This window comes from Corvus kubaryi, unplaced genomic scaffold, assembly GCF_017639235.1.
Source record: "Corvus kubaryi isolate FWS band 111438036 unplaced genomic scaffold, C.kubaryi_AGA036_p1.0 37387, whole genome shotgun sequence".
Classification (NCBI taxonomy): Eukaryota; Metazoa; Chordata; class Aves; order Passeriformes; family Corvidae; genus Corvus; species Corvus kubaryi.
The window spans coordinates 2,110,171-2,131,333 of record NW_024581129.1 but is presented as its reverse complement, the minus strand read 5'-3'; the positions used below and the strand labels follow the sequence as shown (position 1 = coordinate 2,131,333).

Sequence of the window (21,163 nt, the reverse complement as noted above, 5' to 3'; positions counted from 1 at the left end):
CTATCCTTGCTAAAACATGTACAGCACACTGAAATGTCAGCTGCCCAGAAAGGCTGACCACACATAACACATAAAATACAGGCTTAAGACACAGCCTGAGATTCCCAGATTACAGAATTAATCAGCAACGTCTACACGAAGAATAAACTCCTCCCATATACCTGGAACCTTTTAATCTCTCCCTTCTGTGACTGCAAACGTTTCCACAGACAAGAGCCAATTCCCTAAACTTTGACTAGCCTTGGCTACCAGTTTCAACTTCCACTTACAAAATAGTTAATCTACAAACTGCAAATCAGGGACAGCGGCACAGCTGATTAGAGATGGTGGGAACACAAGCACAGATACTTTCCCTCTCCCCAGATGAATGCTTAAAAATGCTGCAACTACATGACATGATAATTTTAATGACCAAAAGGGTATAGTAGGTCAAAACTGAATTGCAGAAGAAGAAGTTAGATAATAATAAAACTTCTGTAAAGTAACACAGTTGCTTTTGAGTCTATAAACTTACACTTCCATAAAATGGACTACTCATTTATGCGTTTACATGACAGATAGCACACGCAACGTGAGTTTTCCCCAATTAGTATATACTGGGTTTGCAAAATACAAGACTATATCAAGAATTATTTCAGCCTGATAGAGGCTCTTGAAGGCAAACTTCTGAAATATGAAGTGCTTGTTTTGGGTGGGTACCAAGCAGAACTCTTTCAGTTAAAAGAAAAGAAAAAATAAATTTGAAAATTGAACTAAAAATAAGAAAAATGTAAAGGGAGAACCACAAAGCAACAGAAAGATGCTCATTCACCTACCCCACGCAGTGAAGTCCATAGATCTATTCACAGATCTACTACAATGGATCATCAGCACGCAGGGTTTGCACACAGCAGCTCCTGCCTGGATCAGAGCCAGAGGAGCACTGCACATGAACAAGAAAGGGGTCAGGTCCTCCTGATCTTCTCAAGACAGACTGAGAATGCTCCTGTGCAGGACCCAGCCCCTGTCTTGTATACATGAGGAGTTTCATGGCTAGAGGATACATTTAACTTGCAAAATTCTTCCCCAGGAATGGAGCTTCTCCTGAACAGAGCCACCATCTCTTCTTACAGCCACTGTGGTTTAACCTCAACTTCCTGGGGAAAAAAACTTTCCTCCACATCCCCTGGCTGGGCAGTTGCAAGACACTGGAACAAAAACATGCAGCAGCTTTAGAAATTCAAAAATTGCATTTGCGAGTGGTCAAAGCTGTACTCAGAGTACATGGTCTGGTGGGAAAATTCCTCCATGCACAGAATGACTGGGCAGGAAGCTCATTACAACAAACTTACTTGAGTAAGAAAGACAAAAAACAAACAAAAAAAACCCCTTACTTGGAATCCAGCTACTGAATATAAGAAACACTGCCTCAAGCAACCATAATTCTTTATTTTATAGTATCCAATGCAACTACAAATACCCCTTTTGAGAATTCCCCCTCTCTTGTAGTAAGGCAATGGGATCTGTTTATGTCAGAATTTGACTCTACAGACAACACTGATTGTGAGCTAAACAAGGACCTTATTAAGGAACATGATATCTACAGGACATGAAAGCAAAAATGTAACAGCAAATAGACTCTTGAATACTTGAATTCAACAAGAAAACAACATGAATGGTATTTTGCAATATGAATCAGATACTAAAACAAAAATAAATTGAAATCTGCATTCTAGAAGTCACACTAATGAGGCAGTTGTATAAACTGTAGAGGTGAATCATTAAGACATTACATCCCACAGTTCCTCTTAGAGAAAACAGTGTGAGGCAGTTCCCTTACTTGCATATGCAAATTTTTTTCAGCCTTTTTTTGTGCAGGCATGTGTGTGAGAACAAGAGTAAGCACAAGAGACATTGGACACATTTGTTTTCCTGCCCATCAGCTCCTTCTGCCAAAGTACGCCTCGCACAGCACTCAATTTCCATCTCGTTTGACTGAGGAGATGATGTTCCTACAAGCTGTGTGAAAACTAGCAGCTGGATAGAAGAGACACCAAAACTAATTCCCACAGTTACTGTTAGCCTCTTCCATACCCTCAGATCAGCAGACTCACAGTTCAACATTTCCACACAGCTTTTTTGTTTTGTTAAGACACTCAATGTATTCCATCTACAAGTCAATACTGGTTTCTCCATTTTTTTATTAAGAACCTGCACCTGCAAGAACAACAGCGGCTCCTCGAAATCCAACCAAGCCCTTGGACATGACAGCAAAAGACAGATCTGAATTCAGACTCAACTTTCACAAATGGACTGATCTCAGATTCTTTTTGAAGAATTGTTAGTAAAATCAATAAAATCTATCCTCCTTGGGACAATTTCCATTATGCTGCTAAATAAAAGAATCAGCTTAAATTCTTCCATATACCTGGCATAAGATAACTATTTCTTTTTATAATAAACATCTGAAAATGAGGCTAATCACTAAAACCACACTAAGAAGGCCAACCTGTTGAAAAATTAAATCAAAACATCTTCAAATCCGAGATGAGATTATGATTTAGATTTCCCAAGGTTCCAGCATGCAACATTTCCTGTTAACTCATGAGATCCTACTGAATTTGCCAAACATTTTTTTCCTCGTAAATACTAGATAACATTCCTGTCTGCCTTTCAACGTGTCAACTTTGACTGGAAAACCTACCCACTTATATTGTACCTATTCATAAGCAGATATCAGAAATTCAATGAAATTGTGGAAGCAGCTATTTATCACTTTACTTTCCTTAAATAAAACTTCGTATTAGCAAATAATGTGCTTAAAGAACCTCAAAAAGTAATGAAATAAATGTGACACAGATGTTCACAAAAAAAAAAAAAAGGAGAGAGAGAACAAGAATGTTTTTACTTCATAGCAACCAAATAGGTCAAGCCATTTCCTTCTTCAGGCAAATCTCAGAGGACCACAAAACACATGGTTTTTTAGTGGATTTTGTATGTCTATCCCACTAAGAGGAAACACTGCTGTCCAAAAAAACTTGCAGTACTAAGTTTTCCCATGAAATTGTTGAAATTAAAAAAAGGAAGTCATATGCAATTAAAAACAATTTGCTAATGTTAAAATTATACAAATGGCATAAATAAATACTCTTACTACCTCATTCATACACCTTTCCAGTACAACATATTGCTCTAAAAGAATGCACAGTGAAGTCAGAAATGCCAACAGTACATCTGTTCACACAACTTCTCTTTTGCTTCTGTAAAACAAAGTAAAACACCACGTGTTCTTCCCTTCCCTGGGATCCCTGTCTCACAGTTCTATATATTGACAGGTTTTCCTAATAATCCAGCTGCCAAGGATTTATTTTTATCCTCTGTGAATGAAGCACATGGTCATTAGGTCCAAACTCCTCACTATAATTAGTGCAATCTTTTTGTATGTGCTTAAGTACTCATGAACTGCAGGGAGACAAAGCAAAGAAGAAATCATTAACCATCACATTACTTTAAAAAGAAGGAAAAAAATCCATATAGATTCATTCAATAATCACAAAATGCTAACCCGTATGCTTGCTGGTCCCATGCAGAAGTCTACAGAAAATGTGATCCCATAACCAGATTAAATCTGTTTGTGCGTTCCAACAGGAAAATTAATATTGCATAGGAGAACATAACTTATTTCATAAGTAGGTCAATACTTTTGCATTGCCCTTTCACTGCCATTTTTATTACAACTTCCCTACAGACTATTTTTTAAGAAGCAATAAATTACAACATCTCACTACTTCCTTGTCAATAACCACGCGGGATGCCAGCATGTGTCCACAGACATGAAAAAGAGGAAGTGGGTGGAAACAACATTAAGAGCTCTGTTTTAGACTCATTAAGCTTAAGACGACAATTACACAATCTTAAGATGTCAAACAAGCCAACATTTTAGCTGGGACAGATGGTACTGGATCCAGAGCACACAGAGTATAAGCTGTGAGTCATCAGTTTAAATACGATAGTTCCACTCTTACTTGCAAATTCGATTATCCATAAACAAGATGTAGAGAGGAAGAGAGCACTAAAGCAAGCACAGGGTCCTGCACATCTTCACAAAAAAAGCTGGAAGTAGAAAGATCATCTTCCAAATGAAAAAGCAAGTAAGACAGGAGGGGGAGGAAAAAACAGACAAAGAAGGGAAGAAAAAAAAAAAAAAACAAGCAAGATTTCAAAAAGAAAAATATAGTAAACAGTACTAGAGGCAGCTGGCAGTACAAAGAGGAGGAAGGGAATGTACTGAGTACAAGGGGTCAGGACAAGCGTGGAAAGGACCTCCAGGAGATACTCTTCAGAGAGTGACTGCAAACAGCTCATTCAATGACTCCCAACAAGGAAAAGAGACGAGTGGTAGTTCAAACGTTGGCCTTGGAGTCAAAGATGGGGCATATAAAGAATCAGACTAAACCATGTTTGCATTGGGAGGGAAAAGAATGGAGCAAAAGATTGCAGCAGGTAGGATGGAGCTACAGTTTAAGTGAAACATTTTAAAGCTTTTCAAACCTTTGTGGTACTAGGAAAGGAGAGACTTGCAGGACAAAAAGATGGCAAGCAGAATCATAGAATGGTTTGGGTTGAAAGGGACCTCAAAACTCATTTCATTCTACTCCCCCTGCCACGGGCAGAGACACCTTCCCCTATCCCAGGCTGCTCCAAGCCCTGTCCAACCTGGTCTTGAACACTGCCAGGGATGGGGCAATCACAGCTTCTCTAGGAAATCTGTGCTGTGTCTCACCAGGCCCATATGAAGACTCTCTTCCTAAAATCTAATCTACATCTACCCTCTTTCAGTTTACAGCCATTACACCTTGTCCTATCACTACACCCCCTTGTAAAAGGAAGAAAATGGAGGAAAGTAATTTTTTTTATTTTTCCCTTGAAAAAGTGTTCAAAATCATAAAAAGAAAGAAGGGGAAGCAATAAATATGATGGGATTGAAAAATTTTATGTGAACTGCAGAATATATCTTGAAAATCACTGTGCTGTCTCACCTTCTGCAGCCTTTCAATTGGTGAAAGCTCTTGGAACTCCGGTGGTATTAAAAGATTGCAATATCCATTTGGTAACAGTGGCCCACGGGGAGCCCACTTTCATGTGGCTATCACTGTGATTCCCAGCCGTTGTTGTGCAAAATACACTCTGTTCCTGCCTGTAAATCCCACAGCTTTCTTTCCCAGTTGTAACAGTACAGACAGATGCTGTTACAGGCACGCTGCTCCCCTAAATCCACGGCGCGCTTACATTGCTGAGCGTGCCACCAAATACCATTATATAACAATACACCAAGTCTGGCAACCAACCACCTCTGGAAACTCTATCAGCAAAAATTTCACACTTTCTTCCAAGTCACAGCTAAAAATATCAAACATTAGGCTAAGAAAAACTTAACAAGTTACTGCAATTAACAAGCACATTTTCTGATACCACCAAAAATAACTATTACGTACAACATAATTGTTAATGCCTTATTATGATATTTTTTACTGCAGTGATAAAACAGTAAACGGTTTTGGGGTAAAAATTAAGATCCTACTGAGCTGACAGATAATCTGAACAAATATGAGATTAGTTTAGCATGAAGAAATACCTATTTAGCAAAAAGAGACTAAGCATGAAGCTCTGCTAGCTGGTAAAAGAACACAAAAAACTAAATTACATAAATAGACTATCTCTGTATCTGCTCTTTTTCACTCCCTAGAACCAAGTGGAGTGGTCAGTCCAAAACTCAGGTGCTTTTTTATATTCTTGGGATTTCCCCAAAGTGCTATTTAAAACTACAAGCCCTCCTCTGAAGGACTTTTGGGCCATGTTTTATTTAAAACTACTGGTACAAGTTATCCACTTTGATGAGTAGGGAGTGAAACATATTTAACGTTCTTCTGTGTTAAAACACATTTGTTTATAATAAAAGGAACTCATAAAATAAGAAAACATGCAGAATTAGCCTTAAATGCAAAGCAAATGTCTATAACCATGAGGAGGCCACATGGCCTCTGATATCTTTAAGGTCTGCCTTTGAAAGACATTACAACATGGAAAGAAGAGATGAAGCTGCTCATGTCTAAAATATAAATATATATATACATTTAATCAATTTAAAAACTTTTTTCTAAGAAAAATCTGGGTCGTTTGTTACTTTTAACAGCTTTTACTTGTAAGTAGGTAACTGTTTTGCCCTGCAGAAGAACAGAAGTCACCCTGCTAAGTCTGGTTTGGCAGCAAATCCACTCTCCCGAGTCCTCTGTACGACGATCTGGTCTCTTGGTGTCTCTCCTAATGAAGGACTCTCTACATTCTGTCCTCATCAGAGATCCAACGTGCTACCTGGCACCATCGCTGGCAAGTACAGCCAGCAACTAACAGAGCTTGGCAACCCAACTGCTCTGACCCAGAAGAGCTTCAACATTCAGAAATAAAGCACAGAGCTTGGGGAACAGTAGGGAAACCTCAGTGGCATAATTAGTGCTATAATTTGGTCTATTTGTCAAGTAGAAGCAGGACTTTAACCTTCTGGCATGTCTGTTTAGAGCCCTTTGTTGAGACGGCATAAAACAAACATACAGAAGCTGGTAAGTACCCAATCTTGCAGTCTTTTTCTAGAGGAATGGCACAAAATTGAATTTGGGGGATGGAAAACCTGCTGGATGACTAGAGTCAAATTCAGAAAACAAACAGAAGTTCTATCCTGTGCCTCCAGCACTGACTGTTTATACATTTTGACCTTTCACAGAGGATCACTCACTCACTGAGCAACCACACCAAGAGCACTATTGAACGCAAGGGTCCCGCTCACTGGCACCGCCACCAGCTAGCTGTGAGCCTGTGAGAAAAGCCACTCAAATCACACAAGACGTGGTTTTAAACCAAGTGGGGAGAGGGAGGAGGAGAAATTTCCTGGACTGAGTGAACCACAGAGATATTTTAATCAGGACACAAAAGAAAGTTGAGCCAAACACCAACTGACTCGGATCATATAGCATCAATAATCCATGCACAGAGGCTCTGCTGAAATCAATGGGAGGCTTGTGTGGAAGTGGATTGTACAATATAAATGCACAGCCCTGTTTAGAGCTCCACATACAAAAGAGAAGGAGGTACTGAGAACAATTCCCTTAATTAGCATTTCTCTTCCATCGAGTGCTTCTAAAATAAAAAATTCTAACTTTACACAGCTCTGTTTTCATTCACAGTTTTTATCAGAGGTGGTAAAACAACTGACCCCATTTGACAAATAAGAGAACTGAAGCATAGGATGCAAATCAAACTGAAGAGCAGTGCAGCAGGCAGAGCTGAACTGGGAATAGCAGCTTACCTTCTGAATCACACTTTAATGTCCTAGATATTTACATGCTTATCTAGTTCAAGTCTCTAATTAGGGTGACTCTGTGCAGCCTAATAATTTTGCACACTTCCTAAAGTACCTGTGCACAGTGATAAGCTTAGCTGTAAGAGTTTCCCACTCAATAATGTCAATTTTATGAGGATTTAGAATGTCCTGCAGAAGTTCAAAACACGGGACTGCCCTGGTCAGAATCCGAAGGGAGTCTCATTGCTCAGGTATGACAAGTCTCATTACTCAACAGCAATAAAGAGTTTTAAAACAGGCCATCAAATCCACGCGTTTCCTATCATTAAAGAAAGAAAGGGGGGGGAGGGGGAACCCAAACAAAATAACAGCTTGCCAATTCATTAGCTAGAAATGACCTAACTAATCCTGGTGTTCCAAATTGACATCGATCCCTAAGAAAAAGCGAGACTGGGTCTCTATTCAAGAATAAAGTACAATACTTACAAGAAGCCAGTGTAAAATGTCATATACACCAACTGCAAAACAAAATTCCAGTCTTACTTGTCTGCGATTGCTTTACAATGAAGCTGAACATAAACTATACTGTAGTTTGACCCAAAAAAGCAATAAACATATTGCTTTTTAGCAATATTAAAGTGATATTAGTTTCACTTGCATGCTGGAGGTTCAAATCTGGCTTCACCTATAGAATCACCTTTTAGCTAAATACAGACTGTCTCCTCCCCAGGCCCTGAGCATTTGTCCTCCCATGAAAATCCAACTTTGAAATGCTTAACACCGTATGAAAGATTAATTCAGCAGTATGTCCACTTTCTAGTTTACATTTTGCACGCGATTAAGTGCTACATTACACAGGGTTAGTGCAAGTAAAGAAGCGCGTTCGTTTCCCTGAACTATAGATGCAAGTCCATAATACTGTAAAAATAACATATTTTGAGTTAAATGAGCTTTCTGCTCTTTACAATTACAGTGTTCAACTGCTTTGAATAATAACTTTTCAGGACTGAGTTGTTTTGTCTTCAGCTTTCCTTTTTCAGATTCTTTTTTTTTAAGAGTTAAGTCTATCACTGTCAAAACAAGCAGAAATGCCTGCTGAGAAATGGCCACATTTCCAACCCACTGCTTGAAGAATTATTTTTCTGATTCATCATAGCATTATTTTTTCAAGTTGTCAAAACAAACACCACACCCTCTTGATTTCCGAGTTCTGGGTAATTATATTTAGAATTAGCAAGTACCGCGCAACTATTAATCATACAGCGCTTAGCCCTTACTTTACCTATTTAGAGATCAGCCAATGCATTCAAAGGCCGCCTGTTTAGCATTTGGTTTAAGATCTACCCCCACCGCTCCCTTCTGTACCACCACGGCACAGACGGTCACAGACACGCTGAATATAGGGCAGGCCATGCAGTCGATCCCTCTCCCCCAGGGCAGGATCAGCTCCTGCTCACCCACCATTATCGCTGATGATACACAAGAACTGGTTATTTCAGGCAGCAGCTTTACACACGCACTCGCAAAACACATTATAAATTAAAGGAGGGAAGCGTGTGGCACGTCTGCAGTGCCTTAAACTGGGGCAGCGCGCAAGCCCGTCTCCAAAAGATAAAAAATACAAATAAAAGCTTCCCCAACATGCGAGTCCGGATTTTCTAAAAGTAGTATCTGGCAAGGTTAACGCCGCTGCCTTTGGAAACAGTTCACCTCGTTTAAACTGGCTGAACCACCCCGTGATTATCACCGAGCCTCCATTAAGATGACACACACAAACAGAGACCTCGCAGAGCTTAATTACTCTTTTCCCTGCTCGTACACCGCCAGACGCACACTTTTTTATCTTTTGCCCCTTCCCCTCTCGCAGCAGAGGAGCAGCTGCAGCAGCGAGCGCGGGGCTGTCACGGCAGCGGGGCCGGGACCCGCCTGCCCTGCCCTGCCGCCCCCGGCAGCGCCCGGACCCGCCGCGCCCCCGCCAGACCCTGCCCGGGCACGGGGCACAGAGACCCCATTGTGGCCCGGCCCCCGCCCGGGCGCTGCTCGGTAGCGCCGATACAGCGGCTCGGCCCGGGGGCGCCGGCAGGACGGGGCAGCACCGGCGGCAGGGGCCGCGGCCGCTCTCAGGGGCTCCTGCCGTCCTGCCGCCCGCAATGCCGGCTGAGGGCCCGCGTCCCCCCCGCACGAGCCCCGCACTCACCGCCGCCACCTCCGCCACCCTCTTCGTCCATGTTGGGATCGCGGGCAGGGCGCTCCGCGGCGGCCGCGGCTCAGGGAGGCCCGGGACTCGTTCCACTCGCTCGGCGCCTCGCGGCCGCTCCTGCTCCTTCCCCTCCTTCTCTTCCTCCTCCTCTTTTCCTTCTTCTCTTCTTCTTCCTTCTCCGCTGCTACTACCAGTGCCGCCACTCTCTGCTGCTACGCTCTGCCGCCCCGTCCCTCCCCGCCCAACCCTGCCTCAGCCCCGACAGCCGCCACCGCCTCGGCCCAGCCGCCCGCCCCTCTCATGTGACCCGCGGAGGGCGGAGGGGAGGCGGCTCCGCCCGGCCCCTCCGCCGCCACCCCCGCGCCGCGGGGTCGCGGCCAGCGCCGCGCTGCCCGTCCCCGTCAGCGCCCCGGCCGAGCCCTGCGGCGCAGCGGAGCCTCTCTCCCGTCTGCCCTTTGCGGTGTTCCGTCCCCGGCAGGTCCCGCACGGCGCGGCCCCGCAGCGCCGAGGCCCCTAAAGCGACCTGCCCGGGGGCTGTCGGGGGTCGCCGGGGCGGTCGGGAGCGAGAGGAGCCTGGGTTGAGTCACTTGGGTTCATGTCGGTGGGGGTCGTGTTTTGGGGTCTGCAAGAGCGAGAAGATGTCTGCACAGCCCCTGGCTCTTTTGTGGGGTTCTAAAGACTCCTTGGGCCGTTTTAAAGGGAAGCGGGGAAGAGCGGGAGGAGACTGGAAGGTGAGGGCTGAGCTGGCCTGAAGCAGCGTGGTGAAGGGGGACGAGGTGGGTTGAAGTCTCTGAAAAAGAGCCCGAGACATCTGATGTTTCTGCATGTTTTCTGCTGATTCTTGCTTGCTCCTTGTTCTTGGGCCTGGTGCTGGGTGCTCCCACTGCCACAGGGGTCATGGAGAGTCTGGTGTAGAAGTGGGACTGTGCCCCATGGGCGGTGCAGGGATTTGTCTCGGTGAGTATTGTGTGTGTGGATAACAGAAAATACTCTCCTGGTTAACTGCCCTAGGAGCCATAGCATCTGTGGGATTTCTTTAATCTTCAATAAAGAAGATCTTCAGTGAGTTTCCTACCATGGCAGTCAGGGTATCAGGAACCTCCAAAGTCTATAAAGGTAAGCAGAACTGTACTGGCGCACATCACCCTTCCTCCCTCCCTCCCTCCCTCCCTCCCTCCCTCCCTTCCTCCCTCCCTTCCTCCCTCCCTTCCTCCCTTCCTTCCTTCCTTCCTTCCTTCCTTCCTTCCTTCCTTCCTTCCTTCCTTCCTTCCTTCCTTCCTTCCTTCCTTCCTTCCTTCCTGCCACCCCTTATTATTTTTAAAAAACTGTTCGTGTCAAAATCTTATTCAGAAAGGAAGCTGTGGGAGGAAAGGGTCAGCCAACAGGAAAATACCGGGTTTTTCATTTTCCTTTTGTAGGCTGGCACGGGACAGAGCACCGGCTAGGAAGCTGTGTCAGGAGCACTCACCTCTTGACACTGCTGCTAATAGCTGGTTATTACAGCCCATTTTGCTGAGAGCTGAGGTTTGGCTCTGACAGCTGCTCTGGTGATAAAGTGTTTTACCTCATCTAAAAATCATAAACCTTTAAAATACCCCTCTTTGTCTTTCATATTTTATATTAAATATTGTTATAAGTTTAGTAAGTTAGTTATAAAAAGGGTATGATTACATAAAACAGAAGCATCACCTTGGTAAGAGATTTATTTTGAAATGCATGTCTATAAAGTGCTATTACAGGATGGTTTAAAATAAGTCTTAATGCAGATGAACTGACAGCGGGCTCTGAATATTTTTGCACACTGAGCAAACTGTTCATTTACGTTAGTGGGGAATCTGGTTCATGACAAAAATTCTAATTTTATAATTGATCACAGATTGTTTGCTTTCATTTCATTTATGTTGTTTTACACCTTTATATAAAGTATATGCTTTTATGTTCTTGTTTCTGTTTGTCAGCCTTCCTTCCTTCCTCCCTTCCTTCCTTCCTTCCATCCTTCCTTCCTTCCTTCCTCCCTCCCTCCCTTACTATACTTTTGCTACGAGGAAAATTCTAGTCCAAAATAAAAAAGCCTAATCATTAATTCTAATAGCAGGGGAGAATGAAGTGTGGAGAACAGTCCTCCTCCCACCCATTCAGTGCAAAGTTCCTGTTCACCTCACGGAAGCAATACTAGTTTTAAAACTCTCCCAATTCATAGCAAATATAAAAATTATTTTGTTATGCAAAGAAGATATGAAAAATGTCTGTCCTAGTTCCAAGTGACCAGCTGTAATATTTTATAGAAACTTCTTGGTGAAATCCAAATCCAAACTCATGAGATATGGAAAATGTTCTTTATTATACGTTTGTTATTAACCTGAACAGGGAAATTTTCAGTATTTTGCTGAATATATAGCTTACTGTGTTGGAACTCTGGAATAGATGTCATTCAATACTCTCTCAAGGAGAATCTGTTCTTTCCAGTCCTGCCTTAGCAGGATGACTTATTAATGATACATAGTACAAAAGAGTATTGAAATTATAGTGTTCTCTTCAAGGCTGGGTGTCTTTGAAAGGATGGCAGATATTCCTTAAAACACTTTCATTCATGCTGTGTGTATCATAAATAGACTTCCTTTTGCATGGGCCTTATCCTACAAATGTTCTAAGCATAAAACTGTTAATTTTGTGTACAAGGCGCTTTAGTGGACAAAGCTGTTCAATCTGTAGGTGAGATGTGTCATAGAAACTTTTAAGATCAAGCTTTTCGCCCTGTTGCCTCATTTTCCTGTGTATAGAGTAAAGCTCATGTCTGGCTGTAAACCTAACTAGGTCAGGAGTAGATTTTTTGAAAATGTGTAAAATCAAGTAAAGAATTACAGTCACAGTTCTACATCGTAGCTATAGCAGTTCTACCATAGGAGAACTCCTCCCTGGTTTTTGGCAATTCAACAGCAACAACACCACTATCATTAAACACAGGGTAGTTCCTTACCAACAAAGATTCCAGGAAGCAATACAGGTTACAATCTCAGCAAATTCTAAGACAAACTCCAATAGATTATTTCCTACTCATGTGGTTAATTCTGTCACATCTGCTTTGTTTTCTGGAATTTTGATCGTTCCTCTGCTTTGAAATACATATGAATTTTAATTATTTTTTCATATTATTGAGAGTTTCAATCAACAGTTTTCTTAAGATTGCTTGATTTTTTTTGTTTCCTTTCTTGCAGTGTCTTCTATAGTCTTAGCTCTGTTTTTACCACCAGTGTGTTTGGCAGTTTCATATCCACAAGTCTAACCTTCTGTGTTGGAAGAACTTCATAGTCTGTCATTCATGTAAGTAATAGTCTAATAGCAGGTCTGTTTAAATTATTTTTAGTGGAAAATTGGGCTTTCTCCAAAAACTGCTGTTGGCAGGGTTGATTCATCAATGGTAACTGTGGTTGCTTGCAGAATTTTTGGGTAATATACCTTGTCTTTTTTTTTTTTTTTTGGTCCCTCTTTGGATAGTTCAGTAACTGTTCTGATTCAGTTTCCACTAAGAAGTAATTTATCATGTCATTTTTCATTTTAAGGGTTCAGGAGCACATCTGTTATGGCATTTGTCCCTTCACAGAGAGTCAGTGAAGACAACTGAAACTTACATCACATTTTTGTGGTCTATAAAGCTCATTAAATATTAAGCCACTTCTGTGGGTTTCAGTTTGAACCAGATTCCAAGAGTAGTGAATGAAAATAAAAACTATACGATTATAGATTTCATAAAGTTTTTGTTTCTAATCAAAAGCATGAGCTATGAAGATGTTCATACATGGATAGTAGCATTGTATTCAAGTATAAGAAATAAAATTCTGGATTTTTTTATTGCAGAAAGAAATGAAGTAACTGTTGGGCCATCAGGCTGGATGTCAGTATCAGCCACAGGGAGATGGAATAATGCTCCTTACTGTTGGAGGGAAGACTTTGAAATCTTTCTGAAGGAGGCAGTCACTTCCATGCAGGTATTCCCATTTCGTGTGTTCAGGCAAGACATGACTAATTTGCAATTCTGGCTTAGTGTGATTTCTGTTCGATTTGGTAAGAAGGATAGTTACCCTTAGGGAGAACAGTTAATCTTAAAGACATGAACATCTGTACAATCTTGATAATACATTCTTAGAGAATATAGATCTGTCTTAAAGAATGTAGGTCTATCCCAAAGAATATAGATACATCTTAAACAATACAGATGGTGTGCAGTGTTTTGTAGTCTAGACTTGTTTGGTTGATTTTACAACTTGCTCACACAGATGCTCTCACATTTTTAGAAAAATGGTGCAAGCATTACATTTCCTAAAACAACATCTTGTTGATAGAATCAGTCATTGATACCCAGCCATTGTAATAAAGAATAATTTTGTTTCAAATCTAGACAATCAAACAGTTATTATTTTTTAAGAAGCATTGCTTAATAGTTTCCATGCAGGAAAGTCTTAGTCCATCAGCATGTCTTTTTTTTTTCCCTGTTTTTTTTATCAGTACTTGAATAATCTGGTACTCTTAAACCCCTCAGGCAAACTCTTTGACTTCCTGTGCTTGGCAGATGGGTTTTAGCCATGTATTGTTTCTTAAAATGTTTGTGTTGTCACAAGTATCATATTTTTCTCAGCTGGAAAAACATTTTTATAGAAAATCCTGTTTTCTGGTTGTCTCAAAGGTTTCAAAAGTGCTTGTACCTTGCATTTAGGCCAAAAGAAATTTACATGCAGGTATTTTATATTGCTTTGGGGAACATCAGAGCTAAAGCTTAGCAAGTCAAACGTCTTTTATGAATAGTGCTTTTTTGTATGGATAGGAAGGTAGTTCCATTCAAGTAGTCAAAACCCCCAAGAATAAACATACCTCTCTTCTAAGAATTTTGCAGGGGTTTCTCTCAGATTACCTTTGAAATCACGTCCTGAATTTTATTTGCAGTTTATTTTAAATTCCTGGTCTTGACACATTTGAGGGTTTGTGGTTTTTTAAGATTTCTAAATGAGCTTTATCTACTGCTAGCATCAAATATTACTGGTTTTGGAAGGCAGCGCTTGTTTCCATTGTGTAACACCGATAAGGCCACTTGTGAGTCATTGAGGAAAAAACACCAGAATTCCCCAGTGAGGAAAACAAAATGCATTAGAAAGTGCAAAGGTCCAGCACCTCTGTAATGCTTCTGATCTGAAATATACTTTGCATTAGAACATGTTCTACCTGTAATAATTATGCACAGTACTAGACACAAGCAGGATGCTTTCTAGCATGAAAGCAGAAAAAACAGAAAAAAGAGGACTTGGATTCAAAGGACATGGGCTGAACCAGATCATGGGTGGAATTTTGCATGAAGCTTGAGAGGGTTTTTCTATCTCAGGAAAGAACTTGATGTAAATTAACTCTCAAAGGAGAATGTGCTGATTAAGGCCAGACTGTTCCCACCCTGAGAAGTAGCCACAGTCTGAATTCCCCTCTGCTGGCTAACCCCAGCTTGGCATGGTTAGATGTGTTCTCACATACCACTCTCCAGTCTCACCAAGGCCTGGGAATGTAAAATTCCTAATTCATCCTACAGTGGGAGCTGCAGCTGGGCTGCAAATCATGCATGAGTCCTGCTCTGGCTGCATGCACATGGCAGCAGCTGATGGATGGAAGCCCCCACAGTTCCTCCTCTTTGCCTGAAGAAGCCTTCTCAGCCAAGTCCCAGTGTACCAGGGCTGGCATCCCCTGGCACACGTGGCAGCCAAGTGACAAGCTGTACTTGCTCATGACACACGGTGTAAGAAGGGTCACACCAGGTGCTCTTGTTGATTCACCAGTGGGTGAAATGCAATGGCATATCTCCACATGAGCTGGCTCAAATCTTGCTGCTGGCTAGTCAGCAGTGCACAAATCTGGGTTTAATAAATATGGAGCCATAAATTCAGACAGGAGCAGGAACTGGCAACTAATGATTTTGACTTTTAGTGGCCTCTGAGCTGTTTGTGCAGCTGTTTGTGAAGCCACGCTTAAATCAGATCACTCAATCCAGGTTTTTATAAAGTCATGTCTAATCTAATCACTTTGAACTAGAGTTGCTCCATTGATTAAATTCACGCTCTGGTCCCACAAACAGTTGCATTGGCACAATTGCAGCACTGGTAGACAGTGACACACAGATGGTATGGAAAGAAGGAGGGGAGGCTGCTGGATTGTAAGTTTGTCTGTGGGGACAATATCCCTGCATAATTCCAGCCTTATTCTGAACCACAGACTCTCCATCAATTTCGCTTCCTGATCCCTCACGCTCGGCCTGTCCCAAACTGAGCCTATACTCAGGCTCACATGCTTGTTATGTCTCATCTGTGTAATACTAGATCATCTAATGGTAATAAATTGATCAAGATTAAATATGAACATGTAATTGCATTTCTTTCAAGGTTAGCCAGCTGTGAGTTAGTGTTTAGACCAAGCTTTATCCTGGCTTTTTACTGGCAGCAGGAAGACAGATGATACCAACTAATGTAAAACCATCAGGAGGAAAACCACTCACCAGTCCTTGTTTTTGAGGGTTTTGGGTTTTAAATAACTTTGTACTGCTGGGTTGAATTTGTACAAAGAATTTCATGCCACATTGCCATCCAAAGATTAAATTTATTGCATTATGGAATTGTGGTTATATACTGGTGAGAGGAGGCTTTCAGCTTCTCTCATAGGTTATTTTGGAATATACCTGCCGAGTCTAGGGGAAAGGGGATGATTCTTTGTTAAAAGGTGATGTGTAGTAGTTTAAATTCTTATGGTATCTAACCAAAGTTTATTTCAGCTGTTGCAGTTAGAAATAAACACATGGGTCTTATGCCAAAAAACATTCCTTAGACCCTTACCCTCTCATGGTTATATGTACTGTTTTATACCTTTCATATCCTCACAGATGTAAGAATAATCCCATACACATCTATACCAAATAAAAAGGTTTTGGCATTTTCTTACCATAATTTAAGTGTACTTTAAATTTAAAAAGCAGATCTTCACCTTAATTATCTTTCCCCTGCTGTATTTCTCTTTATAGTCTTAAAGAAAGAAAAACTGTCTCTAGGTACAAGAAGATGTTAAGCAAGGGAGAGTCAAAGTTAAAACTTGGCAAGAGCTAAAACAAAGAATTTTTCCAAGGAAATGGAGGAGACAGGTCAAATTAATTCCTTATGTAACTCCATTTACCTCAGTACAGTTACAGGAAGGATGAATTTGGTACCTTCTACTTCTGTGGTCAGAAAAGGATTTCTGTGATCTCAATCAGCACAGTATAAAATAATAATTCTTCAGAAACAGAATTTAAGTCTGGTAGAACTGCCCTTGTTATTTTTAGTCTATTAATATGATTGCAAAAGAACAATAGGTCTACAGAACAACAAAAAACCGTCTTCATAAAAAGATTAGTACGTGATGATTTGTAGCTTACATCCTTGGTAACAATTTTTTGTGGGAAAGAGGAATTCATGACAGACTGCTAAAATGGGCAGGGACAGCAGGGACAGCTTCTCTTTCTTGTAAGTTCCAGAAGCTTTTTTCCAGATCACTGCATTGCAACTTCAACTTTTCCCCCTCTGATCTCATTCTTCTCCTCTAACCACCCCTAATTCAAATTCTCCTTTCCTTCAAGATTCTTCGGGTTCCACTGTGTGTGCAGGGCTCTCTATGGCTTCTCTTTACTGATAAGATTTTTAGATTTTTCTCCTCAGGCAGAAATATTCAGCCTCTTAGGACAGATAAAGGAGAGGTGTTCAGCCTCCACCATAATTTCTTTTTATATTTTAAACTTCAATATGTTTAAATTTGAGATGCTTTAATAATGCATATTCACTGTGAGAGCCCAGCCTTCATGTGCCAATCTGTAGTACTCAAGTGTAGCCATACCCAGAGATTATTTCCATTTCAAACCCTTGTTATGAAACAACACCCCTGCCTCTCCACCCCACTGCCAAATTCAGGAAATACTTCTAATATCAATGTTAAGGTCTTTTAATACTGTAACATAAAAGCATTCATATAGTGTATTAGTGCAATGAAATTTAAGTCAACAGTCTGTCTTTTTTATCCTTACAACTTGCAACTATCAGTTTTAATACAGAGGAAAGTGTCTGTGTATACAAGCATATAAAAGATGTGAAAATACAAAGGCATTTATTGAAAACAGACAAAACCAGGAAGATGATAAAATAGCAGAAGGAAGTGGCCTCACATATAAAAACTTCTGCTTTGTATAGCAGAATTTATCACTAAAAGCTCAGGCTGGCAAATTGCCATGCTTTGGACTAAACAAGGAATGTAACATTAAAAAAATTTGACTTCGTGTACAAAACACAATAGACACATTTGAAACAGTAATGTCCTACAAAGTAATTTAATTAAAATTTTTTTGTTTCTTTTTAATGTGTATTTTTTAAAGTTTCATTATATTTTCAAATAGCAGAAATCTCATTTGCACAGATGCAAGCTCTCCTCTTAAGGATGTGTGCATCGAACAGGTGTGCCATTCAGCAGGATATATGAAATTCCCAAATATCCAAAATTAAACAATGATGGTGGAGCTGTATTTTGAAAGGAAATAATTTTATTTCAAAATAGTGGAACTATTAAAGCATGTTTTATAAAAAGTTATTCACTCTACTGCAGCTTTAATGCACAGCTGCTCAAGTAAATGTGGACTGCTCAATGTTCTCACACTGGATAAAGAATAAGTTTTTTAAATAGACTATGTTCTCCATTTCTTTTCATGTTGGTGGGGAAAAAAATTGAAAGCATTAGGGAATAACAGTACAGTTACGCCTGAAAGACTTTCACATAGAAGTCTTTGAAATCTGCTGTTGATTGAGAACACTTCAAAAGCCTGAGAATCTGGGATACTTAATTCTGTTATTTTACCACCTGAGAACAAATGAATTATTTCCTGCAAGGATGTTCTCTCCCCCTGGCCTCCTAAGGCCTGCGTTCTGGTATTCCTGCTGGAAGTGGTATCCAGTAGAACATGGATAAACTCTCATGAGTAACCAAATCATGCCCTTGCTCTTTACTCTGTAAGGCTTTTCCAGAGCTTGGCAGGTATGAAAGACTCCAAACCTGAAAAACAAGATGGCAGATAACTACAATTAAAACAGATAATTTTTTTCAACATCTTAATCACATTTGCAAGATAAATACACTGCTAAGTACTAGTTATGTTCTTAAATATTATCTCATTCACAGTTAAAACCTTTTCATCTTGTTGACCAGAGTAATTATCTCCTCCATACATATAAATCATTCCATGATTTAATGTATGGAGTATTTTTATATGTTTCTTATATTTGAATCTCCAGTGTCCTGCTTGATTCTGTGGAATTTCCATATTTACTCTCTACAAACTACAGTTGCCTGGCAGTTCTTTTTCTAGCTGCTGCTTTTCCCTGAAATGGTCTGGACTTCCTGCATAATTTGTACAAAGCTTTCCTTTCTATAAATGTCATTTTAATTTTGTTTTAGTGAAGCTGAGATATTCTGATATGAGTTAAAAAGAGATAAATTCTTCATATTCTTCAGCTAATATAATGAAATGATGCCTTGAAACTATTAGAAAGGAGATAATATTGGTTTTTTATAAGTAATGACAGATAAATGCAGATAAATCAGTATTCTCAGAAATCTAAACTGCTAATCAATAAAAGATGTTACTCCAGAATGCTGACCATAGGCAACAGCAATGAGTAAAGCAGTATCTTTATCACAATGGGCTTTTGGAGGGTCTGTATTAATTCCAGAATTATACACACAGCAAAGAAAGGTGTGCTTTTACCATGCAGCACCTATGGCTACACATTTGGGGTGTGTTTCCATTCTTTCTACTGCACTTTTAATCATTTATGGAAAGCACTTAAGCAGAAATTTATCCTTGATCTAAACAAGCAGATACTAATGCATGTGTATGTTATATATGTGTTTATATATAGTTACTACATGCAGTCAGGAAAACTACACTTTCCTATTTTATGTTAACAAAATGGCCTTTTATCTCTAGATCACATTATTACAGGTGTGCTGGGAGCATGATGAGCAAAATACTCCCTGAATGCTGCTGCAAAGCTGGTTGGACATCCTACCTTGGTTTCAGTCCAGTTTTGAACAGAGGCCTGTCCACTCACATTCAACAGTCACTTGAATAATGGGAACTCTTTAATTTCCTTACAGAGCCCCTTAGTAGAAGTTTAGACACAAACTCCACCTTTGAGTTTGGAGTCTGCCACGTTAAAACAATTAAACAATTGTTTAACACTTCTGTCGTACTTCTTTATCATGATAACAATAGCAACTTTTTGAGATGTCATGTGACATTCTCCCTGAATTATTGAATGGGGCTGAATTTTGATGGGGCTGTCTTCTGTTCTAAGTGGAAATGGCAAGGAGACACTGCTGTGCCAATAAATGTGTCAGTCATAACACAATTTAGCATAACTGGCCAAAGTAACTGTAGATTCTTCCTTACAGTGACAAGAAATTATATAACTTAACAATGTTTGTCAGATTAATTTGAAAAAAAGAAGTATTGTTATTTAAACTGTGACAAGAAAAGGTGCTCTGAAAATATACCCATTTCTTCTCTAACAGCCTAATTTCTTGTAAGGACTTTATAATTAATTTTGGTGTGACTTCATTAACTCTCCATTTCAAGAAGATACTCCAGTGTATTTTCTTGATCAGTAGCAGTAGATAAAAATATTAAAATTATGTTTAACTGCAGCACCAACATCAAGCAAAGTGATATAATACCCAGTATATCACAAATGAATAATGTGTAGCTGAGAAAGAAAAAAATCAGAATTTAGTTCTCCAGGAAATAAAAAAGGTACACTTCCTTTCCAAAAAAGCTTTAATAACCTTGTTAACAATTACTTCGAGCAGTTCATGTGAGAATGTCTAAGATTAAAAAGAAATAGTAAGTTTAAAGCTTTGTAAAAAGTCTTATCAAAAGGTTTTATCAATTTAATCATTCAAATAAAGTAGCAAATGTTACCCTTTTATAAACTGGAATTCCGAGGAAATTTCTCTTAGAAGACCATCCATATGCTATAACTTTAGACATGGTGTATTTTATTTTTCTAGTTCTCAGTTGGTAAATGCTGACTCTTTTTTCCAAGATAATACACTTAAGGATGGCTGTTCTATGAAGAGCATGGTATTTGGAATGGATGCAATGAATTTCAAGGCCCTTCAGGAACATGATATTGTCTCAGTTTGAATGGCTGGGAAGATTCACATTGACTCTGCTGTGGGTAGGGCTGCACTTTTAACCCAGACTAAATTTAATGATATTCCCATAAATCACCAAGTCCAGGCATTGTGGCTCAGCTCACGCAGGCAGATCCTCAGCTCCAGAGCTCTGATTAAGTCAACAGGGCTAGACATCAGTACTGATCTTGTGTGATTGGATTACAGGATTGGAGCTGTGATTTGTCCTACTGAAACCACTCTAAGGTACTTAGACAGATAAATCCTACTATCAGATTTCTTTTCTTATTGATTACACTTCCTGAAATAAAGAAAACCAACCAAAACCCAAACTTCGCTTTCTCCATGTAGCATTCTGATAAGGTGCGTGTAGGGCTGGAAGGACAACAGAAATA

General features: G+C 40.2%; 2 protein-coding genes across 7 annotated transcripts in view; one reads left to right on the top strand and one right to left on the bottom strand.

Annotated features, from left to right (window-relative positions):
- Positions 1-9,792, bottom strand: part of CYTH3 (cytohesin 3) — a 48,937-nt gene extending 39,145 nt beyond the window's left edge. Inside the window, exon 1 of the mRNA XM_042036842.1 lies at positions 9,531-9,792. Within this exon, the coding sequence (XP_041892776.1) occupies positions 9,531-9,561 (31 nt within the window). The 5' untranslated portion in view covers positions 9,562-9,792. The remainder of the gene's footprint in view (positions 1-9,530) is intronic.
- On the top strand, positions 9,560-21,095 carry LOC121668765 (translation initiation factor IF-2-like). 6 transcript variants are annotated; one of them, XR_006017552.1, is made up of 5 exons: positions 9,874-10,309; positions 10,545-10,649; positions 12,749-12,854; positions 13,389-13,519; positions 20,678-21,095. XR_006017552.1 is itself a non-coding variant. In XM_042036845.1 (3 exons), exons 1-2 carry the CDS (start codon positions 9,560-9,562, stop codon positions 10,551-10,553), a joined length of 714 nt encoding a protein of 237 aa, XP_041892779.1. In that variant the 3' UTR covers positions 10,554-10,649; positions 12,749-12,854. The 6 variants fall into 6 exon arrangements, 1 of the variants encoding a protein (XP_041892779.1); XR_006017553.1 differs by lacking the exon at positions 20,678-21,095 and adding an exon at positions 19,576-20,152; XR_006017551.1 differs by lacking the exon at positions 20,678-21,095 and adding an exon at positions 19,561-20,152.
- The last annotated feature ends 68 nt before the right edge of the window (positions 21,096-21,163 follow it).

Excerpts from the sequence above, each read along its gene's own strand:
- LOC121668765 (XM_042036845.1), top strand. The coding sequence starts at position 9,560 with ATGTTGGGATCGCGGGCAGGGCGCTCCGCGGCGGCCGCGGCTCAGGGA.